A 14903-nucleotide genomic window follows, 5' to 3' on the forward strand; every position below is an offset into this window, starting at 1 on the left:
GATCCCCATAGGCCAGCCCACTATTGTTAGACACACTGCCCCCAGTGGCAAATGTCAGTATACAATGCTTTCTCTAAACTGAGCAAAATGTAATTGATATGGTTAAAATATTAAAATAATAAAGATTCCGCACTGAAAGGCAACACTGAGCATTTGATGAAGTCTTTCTAACAAGTTTGGTTGTTAACAATATAAAATTTAAGTGATCATGCACCAACATACAGGGAAAACAATACTGTTGCACCATGGTAAGAAATGAATATTAATTTTCTAACAATTGGGGAATTTGGTGGCTTTCTTTCTCACGACACTACACTACCTTCATGATGACAAATCCATTAACATTTAAGCCATAGTAAGTGAAACTCTGCCTTCCCATAAGTATCGACAGACAAATAACTGTCCATGTGACGTACAGGGGGACAGGCAAACATCTATGGACTAGAAAATGCAAACATATTAGTATTAAAAAAGTAGAAAGGTGAAAGTGTAACAATATACACTCTCCACTCTTTCAATGCTTTTTCTGCCGATGTAATCCCGTACACGCCATATCAAATAATGACTCACCTAATGTCAGTGGTGGACCAATTGGATCAAGAACATATTCCTCTTCTGTCATAAGCACTGTGGTCCTTTCTGTATGTTTACCCCTAATTCCAGTATCAACAACTGGTTTCACCATCTTGCTGTTAACTGGCCGGGACCCAATCTTCTGCAACTTCCTGCTTCCCCTACAAGGATCAGCCAAAGAGAGGTGCTGGAGTTGGAGATTTTGCAAAATATGATCTTGCAAAGCCACGGCAGTGAGTATTATTGGCTGTTGATTTCCATAATCATTCTAAAATATAATAATAAAATAACAAGTACAGAAATATTATGACAAGAAGAAGAAAAAAGAGACAAAAGAAAAAATATTAGGTCAACATTTACTATTGAGAAATATTTGGTTCAACTATATCTTTAAGGTTCAGCTAATTTTTGGAGCTTTTAGCAGATATAAAGCAGCCTCTTCCAGGACCTAAAATTAATTCAGAACTAATCTGGGTCTTAAAATACTGATCTAGTTTATACGTAATATTTAAATATACTGAAACAAACTTTTACAAACTTTTCTAATTTTTCTTTTACGCAATGGTCTGGGAGAGACACTTGAAAGTCTTAAAACTGTGTGGGGAAGATGAAGGCCTATGAGGTGGACACGCGACTGTATGTGATCTGAAAAGTATGTCCTGTGCTGCATTAACTGCATAGTTGCCAACATTGGTAACTTGTGTCCCGGGAGGCAGGTGGATGTGTGGGGGCGGGGCTCAAAGAATTGCGTGGTTATCCCCACCCAAAAAGCAGACATCACTGTTTCGGCCAATAAAAATAGGGGGGCGGGGCCACGTACCCGGCACCACTAAGCCCCGTCCCCTCCATTTAATTTACCTAGCCGCCGGGAATCGGGAGAATTGCCTGCTCTCCCAGGAGTCCGGGGGACAGACCCGAATTTCGGGAGTCTCCCGGACATTTCCGTGAGAGTTGGCAAGTATGATTAACTGTTAAGTCTGTCAATATCCTAGGGTAAAAAACAGCAATTTGCTTTTTAATGGCAGGCGGTGGCCCTTTAAAAAGCTCATCCAGCTCTGGTAATGAAGCTACCTTCCCATCACCTAATGGTTGGAGTGGGAGCTGTTGGAATAAAAGAACATGCTTAGTCCTCCCTTAATCAGTGTGCTCTCTCTGAGAGTTAAAAAGTGAAACTTGAAACACATTTTTTATGGTGCCAGATACACATTTTATGTTGTGTCGATACACACTGCGACTGTATCTTTGTCAGCTCAACAGAAAAAAAGGAAAATCAATTTTTACATTAATAATGCAGCATTAATTAGGAACCATTTTTATCTACAAACAGTTAAATATGAAGTTATATTTCAGCATTTAAAAATCTTTCTCGTGGGTCTGGCTGGAACCATTATTGAGCATTACTAGAGTGGGATTTACAATACTCTATTAGTATTAACGCCCCTGAGGTGTGAGTGTGAAGTGATCCCTGGTAAGCGTAGTGAGAACTTTTTTGGGACATGAGTTTGGAAAAGTGCGACGCCAGTCTGTTGCTGGTACTGTCTGATCTCGCATGTGAATGCTCCAGTGTGCCTGAATCCAGAGAGATGCGCTCTGGCACAGAGAAATCAGGGAGTATATTTACTAAACTGTGGGTTTGAAAAAGTGGAGATGTTGCCTATAGCAACCAATCAGATCCTAGCTATCTTTTATTCAGCACATTCTATAAAATGACAGCTAGAATCTGATTGGTTGCTATAGGCAACATCCACACTTTTTCAAACCCACAGTTTAGTAAATCTAGGCCCAGATCTGTGACAGCACTGAGGTCAATATACAGTTCTTTTAAGATGGAGAGTGAGGTTGGAGCAAGATGTTGCTTGGCTGTTCTGCATGTGAGTTCAGTGTTGGGAGCATGGATGCTCACTCAGAGGGGTACCCAAGAGTCTGCCACCATTGCATTTTTTAAATCTTTAGTGTGGTCAAGAGCAAGCTAACAAAGAGTCAAGACCAGGCGTGCACAAGCACACTTATGTGATGTCAGAAGTAAATCAAGATTATTATTATTATTATTATCATTTATTTATAAAGTGCTGACATATTGCGCAACACTATACATAAAAGAAAATGACATATAATTACATGAAACGGGAGGCAAAGACGGCTCTGCTCAAATGAGCTTCCAATCTAAGAGATGAGAGTGACAGTCTCACAGCATGTGATTGTCAGCTCTTCAGCCACAAATTGGATTCTACCATTTAATGATGGAACAATATGATAATTATTGTCATGTGATGAGAAAATAACTGTGGCTAATGTCATTACATAAAGACTGACTAAACTTTTGTGGGCTTATTGTAAAATATTTAAAATAAATATATGATCATCCAAAAAATATGGATGCCAAGAACTCCATCAATTGGAGGTAAAACAGCTCTCAGCCTCTCGGCAGCTTGCAGTCAGCGGCTGGGCGTCCAGAGACGGCGAGTATTGCTAGCAAAGACTATGATATTTATTCTTATCTCTAAAGGAGGGGTGAGGTGGGGGGAAATTAAGTGAAGAAACCCTTTAACCCTCATAAAAAGTACCAGACTTATAAGTGTCATCTTTGTAAATGTATATTTACATGTGTGGGAGTGATTTTATTGACAAAATATACCTTTGAAGCTTTTGTTACATTTGTAAGTGAAACAGATGCTCTGCTAGGCCTTGAACTGAGACGATGAGCCATTCCGCGTCCCAGATAGAAGAAAGAAAACCTGCAGCAATAGAAAACATTACACAATGCAAATTTACTTTGTACAACAGTAAATGATTAACAATACGTTTCCCATGCAATAAAAAGCTAAGAGCTAATTCTAGCTCCAGCATAGATGATACAAGTCAGAATAGACAGTGGTCAAAGACCGGGAATATTAACCCATTTTAGAGTTTAAGTTGATGTTGAAGATGTTGAATTGGTGGTGACGGTTATAAGAGAACGCTAATCTAGATGGAACTTAAGGAAACCCACACTTCACACACTCAGACCGCAGTGCTGGGATGCCATCCCTTACCTTACTAGTAATGCTGAAATCTCTACAGGTGCTCCCATTTTCTGAGAACCGTACTTGCCCAGGGTGCACTGTTATTATGATTGCAGCCTGATCTGTTCTCCTTACTATAGGAAATCTCAGTTTCAATATTATAGAAGTGTAAGCAACTCTCCCTGATCCTGTCCCATCTCCTTGTGAAGTTGGCGGGGCTGTGATGGTGAAATTGATGAAATTGTGCAACGTGGGCAAGCTATGATGATAAAAATTGCCTTGCAATGCTCACTGCACTTACCCCTTGGACATACACTCTGGGAATTCAGAAAAATAAAGTGAGTATGGATGTTGGATATCTGATGCCAGAGTCATTAGAATTGGTACCCAGCATTTAGATTTACAGGCACAGCGTTGGAGACAGATTTGTTTTCCAAGGCTGCTTCCAGTGTAAGAGAAGATCGAGTGCAAAGAGCAAGGAAACTTTCTCCGGTTGCAGCTTTAAGTCACCAGGACTTGTCCTGTCCTGGTCTAAGACAGTTGTGTCCAATTAAGTGGTGGGCAACAAGCAGCCTATATGCTGCAGGCGGACCGCCAAGCCTTACCCACAGCCCCAATCTCCTTCCCTCTTTATGACTGGTTGGTTCTTTTCCCTGCTTTCTGCCCCAGTTCTTATTCTCCGCTTCATGTCCCACTGAGCCTCACATGGAGTGGATGTGGGATCTAAGGGCATTTGTTATATGTATTGTTTTAACTTATTACTGACATTAAAGGAAATGTTCGGCACTGAAGATAGTTAGAAGGCCACACATCCGGCCTTTGAAGTCTATCAGTTTGCCCATCACTAGTCTAACTCCTTCACTATATAATGGTGTATAGTGCACAATACAGAATACGGGCACAACATACAGCCCTGTGCCCACCATAGTGGCCTCCTGCCCATGTTATACAGCCTGGTGTTCAGCATAGTAACTGAGTGACCATCAGCCACCACAGTGCTATGTCTACCATTCACAGCTCTATAACCAGTCCTATGTTTAATTTTGCTATCTTAATTAGCATTTCTATGGCGGCGTTCGGTGTCTCCCTATATCAGAAATAAGAGCGCTTTGGTGGAGAGTCCCACAATTTTTTCCAATAAAATTGGTGGTTCCCAAGAAATCACAAGTGAATCACCCTATGAAGCCACTTGTTGGTACGATAGAGAAGGTTATGTAGTTAATAAGACGTTTGGCCTCACAGTGCAGTAACACAAACGGTCATAGGTGGCAGCCCAATGTATCTTTCGCAATTAAGCAGTTTGAAAAACTCTCCACAAATAATGTGTTTTACAGAATCAATACATACTCTACAGAATTCTCCACACAAAACAAGATACTTGTATGACGTTATCCTCCTATCTAGGTGCGGTGTTCTTACAGTGACAGGAGTAACATACAAGTAAACAGGGCACATCATAGTGTTAGTAATTAGTCACATTCAAGTGCCAAAATAGACACTGATAGAAAATATTGCGCTTTAAGCACATGCGTTTTAAAGGTATATTTTATTTGTGCTTATTGTATCAATAAATATCTGAAACTAATGCAGCCTGCATAGCGATACATACATTGAGGGAAATATAGGAGACAGACTTGAAAACTTCTGAAAAGCTCTGGTTACATCTAATCACTTGGGGTATTTTACACAAGCCTACAAAATCCGAGGTGCAGAGCAAATCCTCCTTGGTTTTGCCGTGTACCTCGGCTTGCGCAGGTGGACCTATATTTCAAAGCTCGTGTTAGCTCAGCAAGATGACAGCATTTGTAAATGAGCATAAATTTGCACCAGGTGAATAGAGCAGTTGGGCAGAATGAGGGCATTAGATACGGAGTAGGCACACCGGTGTACCGAATCTTGCAGTTCAGTGTAAAAGACGAGAGGGCAGAAATGTAGAGGGGATCCTTGCATTACGGAAGGGCGCATTGCCATTAACAATCCACAAGATGATTTGATTTATGCACCAACTCTGAGGGGGGTATTCAATTGTTAGTTTTAACGCGCTAAAATACAAAAAAACGAGTGCTCGAAAAAAACTTCATATTATACGGTAATTTTGCGCGCGTAAACAGTTAATACGGTACTTACTCGCTGCCAGCGGGCTGAATTTCAGCTCGCAGCTCAGGGAGCTGCGAGCTGAAATTCCGCGAGTAATTACCGTATTAACGGTAAGATTTTTCGAGCGCTCAATTGTTAGCGTTAACGCTAACAATTGAATACCCCCCTGAGTTTGCAATGATCGGGTCATGTCCTATAAGTTTAATATGAAGCATTTTACACTTCCAGTTGCTCTTCAGGTAGACACACTGGGCCTGATTCATTGAGGAAAGTAAAGCAGAAAAAAAAATAGTAACTTTGCACCTTGGCAAAACCATGTTGCATTGGAGGGGGGAGTAAATTTAAAATGTAGGGACAGGTTTATAGTTGGGGTAGGACATGTCCTAGATCAACTTTTAAAATTCAGTGTAAAAATAAAGCTCTTAAGGAGTATTTGTGTGCTAATTGAAAAAGTGGCCAGTATTTACTGTATATGCAAAATAATAAACTAATTTTCACTCCTTGCATTGTAACATGGTTTGTCCAGGAGAAAACTTACAATTTTTTTTGCCTTACCTACCTTAATGACTCAGGCTCACTTTGCTCAATATGTGCAAAGAGGGTCGGACTGGCCTGCAGGAGAGCCGGGCTATCCCCCGATAGGCCCTGACCCTGATCACTCCCCTCTTTGTTGGTGGGGGGGAGCGGACACTTTACAAAACAAAAAAACACAAAAAAACTCCATACTCACGTGATCGCAGTGCTGGTGACACTCCACCCTTCTCTCCGCTCAGTCCGCACTGAATGTTGGGCGTGGCGTCATCACGTCCAACGTTCAGTGAAGAGCGGTGCAGAGAGGAGTCGCAGGAAGACAGAAGAAGAGAAGTAAAGAGAGGAAAGAAGCCAATAGAAAAAGTAAATGAAGGAATGGAAGCAAGGGGGGGAGCAAAGACAGCATAGCAGAGTGTGAAGGGGGAGCAAAGGCAGCATGGGTGCTATTTTGTTTGTGGGTGATGGTGGGGCAATTTAATTTTATAGTGGGGACTATTAATTTAAGATGGGGTGGTTTGGGGGCTATTAATTGAATGTGGGGCGGAGATTGAGGAGCATGAGGTCTATTTATTAAATGTGAATATTAATTATTTAATAGCAGTGACGGTTGCGGGAAATAGGTATATTTATTATAGTTAAATGCTATTAATCTATTGCTGGGGCTGTTTTGAGGAAGGAAAATAGGTTTATTTATTAAATGGGAATGCTATTACTTTAATGTTGGGGCTGGAGGAAGGCCTAAGTATTAATCGTGGGTCCTATTGAAATAAACCTGGGGCTGGCTGGAATTTTCTAAATACACCCATTTTTTTATTCCAAATAGGGCCCCCAACATTCCAGGATCCAGGCAAGCCGCAACTAAAGAAACCAGCAGCCACAGGTGGTGATAATGACAAGAACAGGTAGGACAGTCTGTCAACTGTTCTGATTCTAGTGGGACAATCCCGATTTTTGTGACTGTTCTGCCCAATGTAAGGGGCAAGTCAAGACTGTGTATTCTTTATCTATACACTGCATTCTTTATATACTACACTATGGTGCTAGCTGTCCTTCGTGGGCTGACAACTCCCCCTCCTGTGTCTGATCTCGCCTCTATGATGGCTGGCCACACCCCATCTGGTGGGCCCCTAGTGTTGCAGTCCCCCGGTGGGCCCTTCATGCCCCAGTCCAAACACACTCTCATGATTAACTGAAGCCACAAATGAGGCCACACTAAGCAGCATTTTAGGAGATAAACACATTTTTTAGTTTTAAACTGGTAATAGATTGGATTTTAGATGCATCGTTTACACTTTTGCACATCACTTCATTGTGCAAGTTGATAAGCGCTGGGCAGATCATCGAGGAGCATTGGTGCAAATCCAAGCTGTCTTGCACTATGCACCCAATGCACTTCATAAATGTGGACCAATGCCTTCTAATGCCTTTAAAATTAGTCAGGTGACTCAAGTACGGTTGTCTTGTTTATTGTAGCTACATAATACAGATGGACTATCAAATGTTTTCTTTAGTTATTTGTCTAAATATCAGTAAACAGAGGACACAGAATAAGCAGGGACATGTTTAACATATGACGATTTGAGCAAGTTCAAACACCGCACACCATTTAGTGCCTTAATTCTGCTGTCATTGCATGGACTGAGAGCTGTGAGCTGTGGAAGCTGCCTCCACGTAAACACCACAAATAAACCCCTTAGTCACACATATAGACAGGTAAATTCCTCCAACAAGCTCAGCACACTCAGCACCAGAAATAACCAGTGCTGCAGTGTGGATTCTGATGATGAGGGTGGATATAGTTTGTTGTCTTCCCACCTATTTTAAAACTGTGGTCATACAGTAGAAAACAACAACACAGCAACACAACAACGCTAGATACCCAGTAACATTGATATATCTCCGCTTTGCACTGATAAGATGACTATTATTCAGATACCCACCTCTTCCATGCAGACAAGTGCAGTGTCGGTTACCAGGCAACGGAAGACAAACAGGAAGAGACTCTGCTCCAGTAACCTCCATGTACTGATCGTATCTCCGTCATAGCAGCTTTTCCTCTACCACCTCCAGTTTTGTAATGGAGCTCCATGGACACAGCTATTACCTTACAGACTCCCCCATGTTATCCTCCCTTGATACCACAGCTCTATGGTCTCTGCAGCATGCTGTACTCTTCTGTGCTGGCACTGCTTCTGTCACCTATATACATGTATACATTTTGTTTAGTAGTTGGCAGCACAGCCAGTTACTTACAGCAATGCAATAACCTGTTACTCATAGCCATTTGATACTGTGATAATTAACTGCTCCTGCTTTTCCAACATATTCCCCAGTTGAAATAATCTGTATTTTTTTAATGTTAAAATTGTAATTTACCAGGGAATAGTTAAATAAGTGCAGGATATTGTGAATGACAGCTAAGTTGGCAATGTAGGAACACACTGAAATGGCTAATTTTAGTATATATGTAAAGGTTGCAAACATGCTGCGTACTCTGCAAAATAGCAGTCAGCTCCCCAGTCTAACTATGTTACTATGGTATGTTATTCCAATATTGTGAAGAGAAAAACAATATACTGTAGAATAAATATTGTATTCTGCCCCCCACACTTCTGTCCTGTAGTAATCCACTAGAAAAAATGGTTAGGAGCAAGTACTCTAGTTTTTTTTTATGTGTTTATTTATGGATGACTGCAGGACAGAAGGCAGAGGATTTCCTATGAATTTAGAAGAATAATTAAGTGGTAAATGAAGGATTTGGGTGAGTCTTTACTTCTTTTTTTAAAAAAATGTATCCAAAGTCAAACAATCACATGCAAAATACCAAACACGCAGGTGACATAAGTCAGATAAAGAAAACTTGAGGAGCTGCCGTTTAGGAGTTCAACTAAAATATTGTCTTAAATGCCTAAGAAGATGGATATCAGTATGGGAAATTGTTAACCAATGTTTTGTTCTATTTAAAAGTGTGTGTGTGTGTGTGTGTAATACTGATTGGGGAGGGGGCGGAGGGATTGTCAGAGAGATGAGACAATTTTGTGAGAGAAGCAGGGTTATTAGATGGTCAAGGGCAGTTTAAAACTATTATAACTGGCCCAACACTCCCAGGTCATACCAGATTCTTTTGATAACTGCAGCAAAGCAAGGGGAAGTCTGGGATTTCCAGTCTGCAGCTAGCTAGCAGCTATAATCTTAAATTAATATTTTGTCAATCCAGAGGGAGCTAGTGAGCGCAAATAATACTTGGACACGAGTGGAAGGTCAACTTGTGGTCTGAACCTATCAAATTTTGGCGAGCCAACCAAAAGGTCAAACTTTTTGGACTTGACCGCCAAATATGCAAGAAGGTGCCGGGTGTTGGAAACCTCTCCAGCATTTATTGGAAGCATCAGGAATGATTTTGCGTAGTCTAGCTGGCACATAGTGCCAGTGCTATAATAATTTGTAAGCGTTTTCCTTAATATTAACACAGATAGAGCTGTATGAGGTGCACTCCCAGATATCAGACCATCGGCAGAGTATTTCAAATAAAATAATACAACAATCAGTGTCTGTGTTTTTCTTTTACTAGAAGATACATTTATGGGACTACATGTTCCAGCTGGCCCTGGCTGCTAGAGCATTCTGTAGCTTGATTCCATAAACATACTTTATGATTTTTTATCTTTAAACCTTCACCCTGGCACCTACTGCCCAAGGGATTAAAAGCTGAGTGTAAGAATTGGTGGGCTCAGAGGGGCTCTGCTACAATGCTTCTTCCTCACAGCTGTTTGGTTGCTATGGACACAGGAAACTCCTTGCTGCCTTGATCCGTGCGGTAACTCTGTGTCTGTGGAAATCCTGTTGCGTGTTTTGTTTGGTTCTGATTCCTGCTCTGATCTCTGCATTTGACTTTAATTACTCTCTGGATTACTTCCTGTCCTGACATCTGCATTGGACTCTGTCTACCCTGTAGATCATCGCCTACCCTGACCCCTGCACTGGGCTCTAAATACTCTGGACTGCTGCCTGCCCTGACCCCACCATTGATTATTCCCTGGAGGCTGTCAGCTCTGCCCCTTTGTTGAACACAGTCTATGCCTGGATTCTGTCAGTTCAGACTAAAGCGAGGACCAGTCCATCTTTCTGGCCAGTGTGAGTACCTGCATTTCTTATCCACTTTCAGTATCATTGTCTTCTGCTCCACAGCTGGAAGACACAACAGGATTTTGAAACCGAGAGGTATATGGCATTAAGTCTAGATGGTACCAGCGGAACAGCATTTCATATGAGTTTTCAATTAGCTACGTACAGATTGAGCTCTTAACTACTCTTAGCTACTTCCTCACGTATTTGGGACCAGTCATCTAAGCTAAGGGACTCACTCATGTCCTCTTCCCCTCAAAGTTCGCGTAGTTTCTTGGTCAGTTGGCCCTGGTTGATAAAATGAGAGTAAAAAGTAGAAATCAGGTAGCTGGAAGTGGATCTACGAAGGTAAAAGGCTTACAGCGCAGAGTGGAAATTAGGGATCTGGTGCTTAGTTTTGTTATTGTAGAAGTGACAGATCTCATGTATTGTTAAAAAGCAATTGTCAGTTCTCAAGGTGATCCCGGAGCTCACAGAATTATGCCCCACTCCCTCTTGTTCCCATGAAAGGAAAATAAAAAATACTCAGTATCTAAACTCTACGTATAGTCAATACTCGTTGAAACACCTATGTCTGTATCTCACATACTTTTCTTTATTCACTCTTATAGAGATCCCTGTGATTTTTGTTTTGTTTATCTTTATTACTGGACGTCTTAATTGTATAATGTTTATTTATGTATGTCTGTGTTATTGTTTCTGTATTTGTTGCAGAATTTAATACCAATTACATCACACCCACAATGCTTAATTGTTTACAGGACCAGAGGAAAGGAGCCGGTGCTGAGGGTGAGAGAACTGTGCAGGGGGGTGAGAAAGAACCATGGAAAAGAAGGTAGGGGAAACCTTGTTGGGAGGGTGAGTGAGAGATCCATGTAGGAAGGAAATGAGTGAGGAACTGGGGAATCCGAGGGAGCAGAAGTGAGAGAGCACTGGGTTGGGAGAGTGAGAGAGCACTGGAGAGTGAGGGATGTGTCCTTTATAGGATGCCTTAAATGGAACAAATGGAAGCACAGAATGTGTTTGAGGAGTGAGGAGTGAATAAAGAATGGATTTGAAGGGGGGGGGGGCGGTTAGAAGAGTAAAATGAAGGGAATAGAGAAGGTTAATGATGTGGATTGAATGGGGTGTACCGTCTGTGAGGGGGGGATGAGCTGTGTAGAAGGCAGATGGCGCTTGTTGACTCCTAAATCTTTCAGTAGCCTCCTAGATTCATAATATTTGTGGGGTCTGGCTTTATGGCTTATAAGAGGTAAAAGGGGGAGAACACACAAAACATCTTTAGAAATATTAATATCTAATAACAGAACCTTTTTCTTTAAGAAATCTATTATTTTACTCTGTCTTCAATTCAGACAATTTTCAAGCCACAACTTTCCAGTCTTAGGTGCAGTCTCATGAGTGTTGACTATAGTGGTATTAGGCATTTTGTAGTCAAGACTTATCACTGGATCTGTGCATACATTGTGTCACTAGTACACCCACACCAGGGCTGGATTAAGGCTTTGGGGAGGTCCAAGGCACTTAAAACAGGGGGGGGGGGCAATGATACAAAATTAAGGTCAAAGTCTCATAATTCACGAAAAAGAGAGAAAAACTGTGTTATTATTCCCCTCATGTATCTCTCATCGTCCCCTTCGCATGTCTCTGCCATTACCCCTTCCATCTCTCCCTCCCATTGTCCCCTCCAATTACAGCTACGTCCCTATAGTTCTCTTTACAGCCCCCTTACTTACCTTTGGTTGTGATCGCTGCTGCATCCTCACCCAAATTATTTAGGATTTAAAAATGTAATGGTTGGCAAACATTTGTCAGTTGTACACAATGCTAATCAATCTGTGTTTTAAGATTCTGATGACAATGTCTCAAAAAAATAAAATACATTAGATTACCTACTTTCAGAAACTTCACGCAAAGTTGTAACAAGCAGTGATGAGGAAGCATGAGAGAACAGTTGACCGTTCCACAAACCATCTGAAAAGTACAACTCCCCTTACTGCACCGACCCCCCACCACCCTAGAAGCATACTTCGAAGCAAAGGGTAATTTATCGCAGGATAAGTGAAGCTGATAAAGCAAGAGGGGATATCAAATTTTGGGCATATAGTGAACATTGAGGGTAAGAAGTCAAGTCTAAAGGAAATAGAAGTCACCTAGACACTTACACCAACAAACATTAAAGACATAGAAACAATATTTGTCATGTTCAGCTACTTGTCGAAATGTTCTAAGTCACAAACCACTGCCTCTTTGCCAGCCAAATAACTCATAAACAAGCAAACAAATTTCTTTAATTTTAAAAATGTGCTAGGGAGAGTGCTCATTCAAGGAGCCAAGTCAGTAACTTAAGTCACATGCCATGACAACAGAACTAATTGATTAGCAACAGGTTGCGAAAGCAATGTTGGCTATAGTAGTATGATGTGATAAATTCCATCATTACACCTATAGTTGCAGAAGCGTGGTACGCACAATTTAAAATCACTGGGCGGCAACCTGCAAAGGATTGCGCCGAGATTACAATATAGCTTATCAGTGCAATACAAACCAAGCTAAGACAGAAAGGCATTGGCCTGATATTGCAGAGTGTGTGGAACCATAATTACTGCAAATGCATATAAGGATCATATGAAATTTTAGAGTATCATTATTGGGTATAGCTAAAAATGAGTCTTGAAGATAACCACTATTGGCCAAGTCTGTGGTCATTTTTCAACTGCACTAACCACCCACGATGAGGCAGGAAGTTATCAGGCTGCCCAGTCTGAGAGCTGAAGTTCCACTTGACGACCCACGTGTGCCAAATTGAATGCTGATCCTGTTGCTCGACTTTAGGGAGGGTTGGCCAGTGTATGGCCACACAAAATACTTTTACATATGTTCCCTACATAAAACATGCTAGAAGCTTGGATCCCACCCTCATCCCATAGGCAAACCGAGGGGGGTTTTCTAGTGCCTGGAAACCCCCTCCAAGACTGGGGCACTGTATAATTGAGATGGCTGGACCCGGCCCCCGCTTCAGACGGCTCTGCTCACACGGCCTAACAGTAGTGCACGCAGCATTGCCCATGTATATTATGGGGATAGGAAGAGTTGATAGCAGCCAAGCACTGTCTAAAATTATAGCCACACCCCCATGCATGCTGGTCATACCCTCTGATGACGTGGTATGGAAACCACCCTCTACAAATCCTGTGTTTGCCCCTGCATCCTATGGTAAATTAAGGGCCTGTTTAAGCCTGGAGATATGTACTCCACAGATATTTTAGTTAAAGAAAAATTGACAATCTAGAAACCATTAATGTGTTTACATACATGTATACAGTACATGCCCTTTGAAACACCTTTTGCTATACAGATTTGAACTAATGTGCTCTAGAATGTACATTTGTCCTTTTTAAAGATAAGGGATCGGCCAATAAAATTCTTTGTTTTCTGCAATTCAAAGATTATGTTCTACATCCTTATTGAGCCTGAAAATGTATTCACTCTTTGAGAATGCAGAAAAGCTCCAGGTCTCTTTGCTGCAGACAACACAATTAGCGTTAAAAACATGGGATTCTTTCCGTGGGCTGATGAAAGTAATTTCTTGTTTGCTGTGTCAAACAAAGTATGCTATTTGTCACATTGTGGTTTGTGTATCTTTTTAGAAGCTTTCAAGCTTTGATCTAAGTCAAGATAGAGTCGGTAGCACAGATGGCAGAGGTAACATGCCAGTGATGTACATTGTCACTCAGAAAACTCTAAGTCAACAAATACTGAGAATTACAAGGATAAAGCCACACTGCTTTGAGAAGACTTGTACATTCTTGTGAGAGAACGTAGGACCTTTGCCTTTTTTTCGGTTTAGACAAAGGTGTGGAACAATTTATTAGTTGCATATTCAGTGCTTTGTAAGCAATCAAAAGGCTGCCTCTTCAAGTCCAAATTCTGGCCTTTGCTCGGTATTTTTAGGTAAACAATTGCATGTAATAGACGTTGCTGAGCTGTGCTCAGCGCCATATAATAGTGCTTTATTTCAACTGTCATCGGAACAGATTTCTGAACGTGCTTGCAATACACACAGGGTTCATGGTTGGTTTTTAATAAAATGCTTTATAAATGGCTTTTATCTACTCTCTGGGCCCAGAACAGATACATCAGTCATTCTGTTTTTTTGTGTTATCCTTTTAAACCACTGCTAAATGCATTGTTGATTAATTAATAGCCAACCTCCTTGTACACAATAGGAGTTATCTAGGGAGATCTCAATAGTGCTTAACATAACATGCACTTTTAAAGGTACGGTACAGGTTTGAAAGGATTCCCATTTTGAGACTATTAGCAAACTGTGTTTTATTTTACGAAATGTCAGCATCTTCTATATTGCTGTGCAACTGGGGAAAATTATATAGATAAGCATGTAAAATACAAATGTATAAATGTATATGTATAAATACCTGTATAAGTAATACAAATGGATCTGCTTGTGAATGCTTATGGGGAATAGGGCTGCCATTATGTGGTGAACAGCAGGGGTCCCGACAGTGGGAGTTTGGTCTAACACTACCAAGAGCTCCTGCTCTGCAACTTTTT

General features: G+C 41.1%; 1 protein-coding gene across 1 annotated transcript in view; it reads right to left on the minus strand.

Annotated features, from left to right (window-relative positions):
- The window catches only part of RNF32 (ring finger protein 32), a 30348-nt gene extending 27048 nt beyond the window's left edge, over positions 1 to 3300 (minus strand). Inside the window, exons 1-2 of the mRNA XM_075211237.1 lie at positions 3209 to 3300; positions 571 to 841 (exon numbers count right to left, since the gene is read on the minus strand). Coding sequence (XP_075067338.1) covers positions 571 to 841; positions 3209 to 3280 — 343 coding nt within the window. The 5' untranslated portion in view covers positions 3281 to 3300. The remainder of the gene's footprint in view (positions 1 to 570; positions 842 to 3208) is intronic.
- Between the last annotated feature and the right edge of the window lie 11603 nt (positions 3301 to 14903).

The sequence above is a fragment of the Mixophyes fleayi genome, chromosome 5 (assembly GCF_038048845.1).
Source record: "Mixophyes fleayi isolate aMixFle1 chromosome 5, aMixFle1.hap1, whole genome shotgun sequence".
Lineage (NCBI taxonomy): Eukaryota > Metazoa > Chordata > Amphibia > Anura > Limnodynastidae > Mixophyes > Mixophyes fleayi.